The 7,666-nt window shown below is 39.3% G+C and overlaps 1 protein-coding gene across 1 annotated transcript; it reads left to right on the top strand.

Moving 5' to 3' along the window:
• The first annotated feature begins 2,686 nt into the window (after positions 1-2,686).
• LOC114786743 (uncharacterized) lies at positions 2,687-6,360 on the top strand. The gene is made up of 4 exons (XM_028974143.1): positions 2,687-2,713; positions 2,804-2,867; positions 4,292-4,606; positions 5,565-6,360. Exons 2-4 carry the CDS (start codon positions 2,804-2,806, stop codon positions 5,927-5,929), a joined length of 744 nt encoding a protein of 247 aa, XP_028829976.1. The 5' UTR covers positions 2,687-2,713; the 3' UTR covers positions 5,930-6,360.
• The last annotated feature ends 1,306 nt before the right edge of the window (positions 6,361-7,666 follow it).

The following is a 7,666-nucleotide window of genomic DNA, read 5'->3' as shown; positions in this document are numbered from 1 at the left end:
TATGTAAAAGGTGAAATAACTTAAAACATGTTTTATATTGTAGTTTCTTTGCTTTGATTACTGCTTTGCACACTCTTGGCTTTCTTTCGATGATCTTCAAGAGGTCATTACCTGAAATGCTTTTCCAACAGTCTTGAAGGAGTTCCCAGAGGTGTTTAGCACTTGTTGGCCTCTTTGCCTTCACTCTGCGGTCCAGCTCACCCCAAACCTTCTCAATTGGGTTCAGGTCCGGTGACTGTGGAGGTCAGGTCTCCACTTTTTGTTAAGTACATAACTCCACATGTGTTCATTCATATGTGATCCTGCATTGATTTTGCAAAATTTAAATTTATGCATCATGAAGCATGGCTAGATGCACAAAGGAGAATCTACATTTAGATGCTGATTGTGCTTCTATACACCTTTGCCCCTGGCATGATGTCCATACATGCAAACAGATTTTATTAAAATCTGTATGTTTATTTGGATATAGCAGAATATATTTTAAGAGTTTAAATTAAACACTGTGGATAACAAGGAAGATGGATTGCATTATTTTTATTGCACAGTCATATTTACTACATGGGGAGGTCTGTGAGATGTTAAAACGTAACTAGATGTTGCATATTTCACAAAGCACAAAGCTCTTTTATGCCCAAGCCTACTTGGCAAAGGTTGTCTTAGCTGATAACATCAATAGTTCTGTGATTTTAAACCAGTCATAAAACACGGAGTGAAAATTGTCGGTTCTGTTTGTAATCCAAGTTTAAGTAAAGGTCACAATGCCCAGGAGTAAAAGTCCTTTTTTTCCTTTATTGGCCTTTTCTTCTGCTGGAACTGGGGTTTAATCAAAGTGAAGGGAAATTTCAACAGTTCCAAATACCAGTCACAGCCCAAAACCTTCAGGAAAGATGAAGGTGAAGAGGAATATAACCTTTTCACACAACAATAACCAGGAGCACACATCCAAGTCAACAAAATGGCTTCACCTGAAGAAATTTTGGCATGGCTCTGCAAAGCACAGACCCAAAATCCAACAAAGTCTGTGGCATGAAGAGGGCCATGAACAACATACACCTTCGCATTCTGACAGATTTGGAATACTTTTGCAAGGAAGAGTGGGCAAATATTGCCAAATCAAGACGTGGCATGCCGATAGACGCTTATCCAAGAAAACTGAATCCTGGAATTATATCAAAAGGTGATGCAACAAAGCATTAAAGGGATCGCAGACTTATGGAACCATCTTTTCTGTGTGTGTTTTATATTTTTGCCCTTGTGCAGGTCATAGGTTACATTTGACGTTTTGAAATGATTTATTGTGACATTTAACAGGGGGTGTACATTTTTCACTTCCACTGTATTTGTCTATTTACACAGTCTGCCAACTGAACTATGCCCCAATGGTCTTATCATATTTAATGTTCAAATCTGCTGTGGCATATACACAGATTCTGAAGGTTGATGTCTAAATGAAACATTCTTATCAATTTTCATGTACCAACAAGATGTAGCATTAAAATAATGGACTAATTCTGAAAGCTGATGTGGTCTCCTCATATGCACAGTCACTTTACTGCATTTAAAGAAGTGACTACAGCTGTGGACTGAAACCTCATCAAGTTTCATGGAATGCCTTTATGAATGCCCTCCCGCTTTTATCTTTAGAAACACTCCTTATCTCTGCTCCTGCTGTTCTGCATAGCTAATCTGCGCCCAAGCCCTGTATGGCGGTTGAATTATTAATCAGCTTCACCGACCAGGTAACTGCATGGGAATAGATATGCACAAATGTACCATAAAGGACGTGGGGTTTAGAAGCTGGTTTTAGAAGCTTTATATCTTGGTAAATAATTATTTTTTTTAAAGAGGAACCTTGCCAAACAGTTGTGCCATATATATTCACATGCCTAATCTGTGCACTTTGCTATTCAATCATTTGTTATGTTTAATGTAGTCTGGAGTAACAGCTTCTGGGTCACTGGTTAAAAGCGTCAGCTAAATGTCACCAAGTAATGAATTTAGATAAATCTTTGCAACTCAGAATAATTCAAGAGTTCATCTATTATATTTTTAAATAACATTTGATTGGTCCTTTTTCCAATGGATTTCCCACAGGGCATGACATGTGGAAAGCCCCAAAAATCCATTTTGGGTGGCTGCAGTAACATGATTCTGGGGGATTTAGCAGGTTGCATGTTGGGGGAGCATGTGCCTGGACAGGTATTGCTTTCAGTTTAATTAATACACCTTCAGTCTCCCTTAGATGGTTTCTTTTCTATATTCTTACAGGCCACACAGTGGTGTGGCCATATTGTTAGACTAATAAAATAATTAAAAATACAGTGATCAGCAGCATGGTCTAATGGTGTAACTCCTCAGCTGGTGAACAAGTCACACTAGAGAAGGGAACAAAACCTTCTAGGAAGGAATATGAGTCAGCTCCACTTTTATATCTTAAATGTAACACACATACATACAGCTTGAGTGTAAAGGTACAGTAAATTGTTGTTTATTATATGCTGATGAAAGAAAAAAAATGCATACAAATCCCTTGGTAAACTTTCTCTTGGAGAATATGGATGCATTTGAGTATTGGAGCGTGTTTCAGACGAGTTGTAAATGCAGTTACTAACTGACGCTGCCATTGGCTGGCACTGAAAGTGAAACTGAAGCATGTCAACATAAAAAGGGTGTGGCGGCTGCATTTCTTCCAGCGCCTGCAGAGGAGAAGGTACCTGCATGCTTGGGTGTTTTAAAGATGAATGCATTATGCCTCGATTTACAGTGTTGAATAATGTTCCTTCATGTGGTCTTCTAACAGATGAACATCTGTTCTACATGCTGGTTGGTTGTCTGGTTCTCACTCGTTTCTCATTCTTATAATGGTGAGTGGCTTTTCTTTTCATGCACTAATCATGAAGGTTGTTTTTTATCGGGTGTTTTTTTATCATCTTTCACAAATCTGATCATTACAATCAAAGTGACAAAATATGATGCAGTGAAAATGAATATTACACAACATAAAACACTACATTTTGGAAAGCAACAAATTTAAGCAGGACACTTTATTGCTAAGACTGTATTCTGGCTGTTTTTGCTCTTGGGCTGAAAAAGGCATATGAATAAATCTGATTGTCATGGATTTATTTAGATTATTCAATTAATGTAATCAATCATGATTCCCCACCAATGATGAAATATATAAGATACATTCAAGATTTTTTTTTTTACATTTTGGGTCTGATTCTTCCTTTTTTATATTTCAAAATGTGCACAGGACCATAAAATGTCACATGACAATTTTCAATGTTATTCAACTGTGTAAATCCCACCGGGGTCAACAGGAGGACATCCAGACATGGGACACCACACTGATTCTTGTAGTGTGGGGAACGGAGAGCTGGTAGATAATCAGGTTTAACCTGACGCATGGGCCAACAAAATAGAGAGGAGGTCCTCTGGGGGGCTGTGGTGTCAAACTACCTCCTGTAGGACCTGTTTGAACATCTGGTAATAGGCAGGGCATTGCCGTCTTGGTAAATTAAATATACCAACACTACGATGACTGACAGTGCCTTGAACGAGGTCAAGCCTGAGACGAAGACCATGGATGCATGTGACCATGGGTGACCGGGCAGAAGCTGGAAAGGGCAGAAGCAAGCATAGATGGCAGTGAGTTTTGGCCTTGTGAGTGGCACAGAGGGGTTTGGACTAGAATCAGCCAGAGCCATGGGAAAATGCAGGAAGAATAGTCAGTGTGAGTGGGGTTTTTACTGGGGGGCAGTGGTTGCCTAGCAGTTAAAGAATGTCTCATAAGCAAAAGGTTGCGAGTTAAAATCTATATATCCCATAAATGCTGTAAATGTAAAATTTCAACTGAGTAAGGTACAGTCCTCACACACTGTTCCCCGGGCGACATTCATGGCTGCCCACTACTCCCTCAGGGGATGGTGGGATAAATGCAGAGGCCACAATTCGTTGTGCTGACCATTTGCTGTGCATCAAAATGACTGGGGTTCAGAGTCTGGGGTTTTTACGGGTTGAAGGCAAAGGAAAGGCAAAGTACAAGGTATCTATCCATGAAGCACCAGTAGCACTGATTGAGGGCATGACTGAATGAGTGAGAAACCACCATGCTTGGCATGCTTTTTGGAGCCAGGTTACATGTGGGTGCGATTCTTCTGGGGGTGTCCGCGGGGCTGTGGCTGTACCTTAATTCAGGAGTTTGATGTGGGATAAGGTTGTTTTCTGGTACAAAGTAAATTTTAAAAATATATTAATTTTTATTTGTGTCCTGTGTTTTTGACAGAGTTAGTGAGCCTGAAGACTCTAAAGGAAATTACTGGAAAGTGCCACAAGAAAGTCGTTCTCCCCTGTGACATTTCCATTAAGGCAGAGTCTCTTAATGTCACTTTGTTTTCATGGATTTCTGACAACACAAAGAAGACGCTGTGTGATGTTAAAAATACAGAGTCATCGATGCCACACTTCAGCTGTGCCCACGAAGACCGGAGCCTTGTTCTGACCATCCATCATGCGAGACTGGCTGATGAGGGGAACTACCTCTGCAAGCTCCGATCAAGCATGGGAATAAAGCAGACGTGGTCCAAGGTGAACCTCCAAGGTGAGTGCTGCGTTCACAACATCTATAAAACATGGAATAATTCACACAACGTTAAACATATTCCACAAAGCACTGACTTGTCCTATGCACCACAGCGCTTGTTTTACAAGACAATATAAATACAACAAAAAGAGAGCATACAATAATTAAGGGTACATAATAAAAGAAAATTAAATAAAATGTCTTTTCAGACGGGATTTGGAACTGAGAAGAGAATCGATATTGTGGATATCAGGTGGGAGGGAATAACAGTCTCGTCTGTCTACTACAGGGTTCAGAGCCATCAGACAGGGAAACTGAGATGACTGGATTATGATGGAGACTTTAAAGTAGGTGCGGTTAGGTGATCAGAGGGACTCTGAAGCTGCAAAAGAACAGGAGTGATAAAAAGGGCAAGTTCTAGTGCTGATATGATGTACTGGACTTGCTGATCATTTTGTCTCTCCAAGGTTTCCACAAAACAGAAAACACCAGGAGCAACAAATTATTTTTGACAACACTGCATATATAATGAAAAAAACGATACTTTAACATGAAGAATATATTTGCATTTAAGCCGTTAGTGTGACATATTTTGAGCAACAAAGAATTAAACAAATTGCATTTGTTACTTCAAATTTACGCTACAATAAATAAAGGCTAACAATGTAATAAACTTTAATTATTATTTATTTTCCAAAGCCAAAGAATGTAAGGATGAAAGAGCCACGGGATGCTGATTCCTGCCATAGAATCATCATATAGAAGGGAGCAATTAACCGGTTAACTGGAGAACCATGTAATCAACCAATCACTGAGTACCATTTTCTTTGGTACCACCCACTAACAGCATCTATGTTCAAGCTCTGGATTTGAATGATGATTGTGTAAAAAAATTTTTTTTTAAATAATGTATACAATGTACATTTTTTGTCCATGTTCTATTAAAGCTGTAAACTATTTCTTGTCATTGTCACAGATTGTCACAGTAAATCCCATTACGACCCACTCAGAAGGACCTGCCATGCCAGCGGCATTTACCCACAAGGCCAGATCCACTGGTCCCATCATCACAGCAACCTGACACATAATTCCACACTAAACACCACCCAGGCTGCTGATGGCACGTATGAGTTAATCAGCACCCTCCATCATGACCTCCATCATGACTACAACTGCTCGCTATGGTTTCCTAGAACTGGCACTAAAATCCAAATCCTGCCCAGACAAGAAAATGATCGAGCGACTCAGGCCATCACACTGGTTAAGAGTGTGGCTAGTGGCACAGGAACGGCATGGAGAACACTTGCACTTTTACTGGTGTCTGAGCTCCTATTTCACTAATCCATTTTCACTAATGAGCTACTTTGTATTGTGACAGACTCTGTCATCTACTGATTTCTGCTGTGGTGGTCTCATTTTAGTCTGATTTTAAGACTTGACCTGATTTTTTTTTTTAAGAGGAATACAAATTTTTCAAGGTATGACACCAAAGTAGCAAAACAAACATGCAAAGACAGCCCCATTTGTTATGAACATGCAATATTTGATGTTTTCTTTCATTTTGAAAAGTGATGACTGAACTGCAGTGTTGGGCAACGCTGCCCTCTGCTGTGTCCTCAGTGTCATGTCTGGGAGACGATGGCATTAACAATCAAAACGCATGACAATCCACATTTATCCGCAATCCACATATTCAACATTTAGATTTGCTCATCATTACAAAACTATGTATAAAGAATCAAAATAAAAATGGATTTGGTCATTGACCTTAACAGCATGGCAGTGGCTCGGTGTGTCGACCGTTCAATTAAATTCGGTCAATTTTATGTCTATCACTGTACTTCACTGTTTATCCTTTACAATCCTTGTACATATTTTTTTCTATTTTGGCTCATATTTACATATTTTATGTTATATCTTAAATAGTTTTGTATTGACAGCTTTCATCTTTCATTAAATGGTGTACTTGTCTTTGTTTTCCAAAGTGGGTTAATCTATGTGTATATTGTAAGTTTTATTTTAAATCTTTATTACTATTTTTGCACGAACTTGCTCCCCTGGGTTACTGACAGTACCCACATCTCCAACACCCTTGTCACAACAGCCCCCCAAGACCAGGGGGTAGTTTGTAACTCTGAAATATTCATAGAGAAAGCTATAAATAAGAATGCAGTCACACCCACAGTGTTTCCGGCTGTATTGAGAAGATTTTTCTGATAATTTGTGAACCTTTTGTGAACCTCAGTGAACGTTTAACGTGACAGACATTGTATTAGGGAACCCAGCACTGAAACTCAACACAAATAGTTGCTGAAAAGCTTCCTCTCTACATGTATATAGATATTCCAATCACAGCAGTGTGTCTGGATGGTGCTCAGCGGCAGCAAACTCGAACCGGGACGCGAACCGGCAACCAATTAAGTCTGTTTCCTAACCTGCTAAGCCAACCACTGCCCCAACCACTGTACATATCACTGACCAGAAACCGAACTCTGTTTTAGACAGTTATTTTAAAAGCTTTGTTTTTGTTCAGTTATTTAGCAAACCAAATTAAAATGCTTTGAAAGAAATACCAAAAAACAATATAACTTCAGCTTGTTGACACATACAAAAAATGACCCTCCCTCCAAGTAGCAGGTAAAGGCTTTTTAGTTTTTAAGGCAGGAACAAGTGACATTTCACTAAACTCCCACACCATCTTGCAGTTTTAGCTAGCTTGAAGGTTGAAGTTTATTGTCATATGTGCAAAGTACAGCGTACAGAGCACAATGAAATTCTTACTTGAAAACCCCTCCCTCACAGACAGAACATGATACACATAGGACATGATACACAGAAGACATAGAAAACAAATTTGTGCAGCAGCAATAAGTCACAGGAGGCTAAGTTACATAAAGTGAATGTGCATAATTTAAAGTGTCAGTGCATAATGGTAAGTACGTTACATATTGTAAAGCGTAAATCGATTTATTGCTCATAGAGAGAGAAACCACAGTTACTGTGTGTTGAAAAACCTGATGGCAGTAAGGTAGAAACTGTTCTTGAATCCTGTTGTGCGTATGTGAATTGTCCTGAGTC

Source organism: Denticeps clupeoides, chromosome 3, assembly GCF_900700375.1.
Source record: "Denticeps clupeoides chromosome 3, fDenClu1.1, whole genome shotgun sequence".
NCBI classification, from domain to species: Eukaryota; Metazoa; Chordata; class Actinopteri; order Clupeiformes; family Denticipitidae; genus Denticeps; species Denticeps clupeoides.
This window is presented reverse-complemented; position numbering and strand designations above follow the sequence as displayed.

Excerpts from the sequence above, each read along its gene's own strand:
- LOC114786743 (XM_028974143.1), top strand. The coding sequence starts at position 2,804 with ATGAACATCTGTTCTACATGCTGGTTGGTTGTCTGGTTCTCACTCGTT. Across the intron at positions 2,868-4,291 it reads CGTTTCTCATTCTTATAATG|AGTTAGTGAGCCTGAAGACT; the intron begins GTGAGTGGCTTT and ends TGTTTTTGACAG. Across the intron at positions 4,607-5,564 it reads GTCCAAGGTGAACCTCCAAG|ATTGTCACAGTAAATCCCAT; the intron begins GTGAGTGCTGCG and ends TCATTGTCACAG.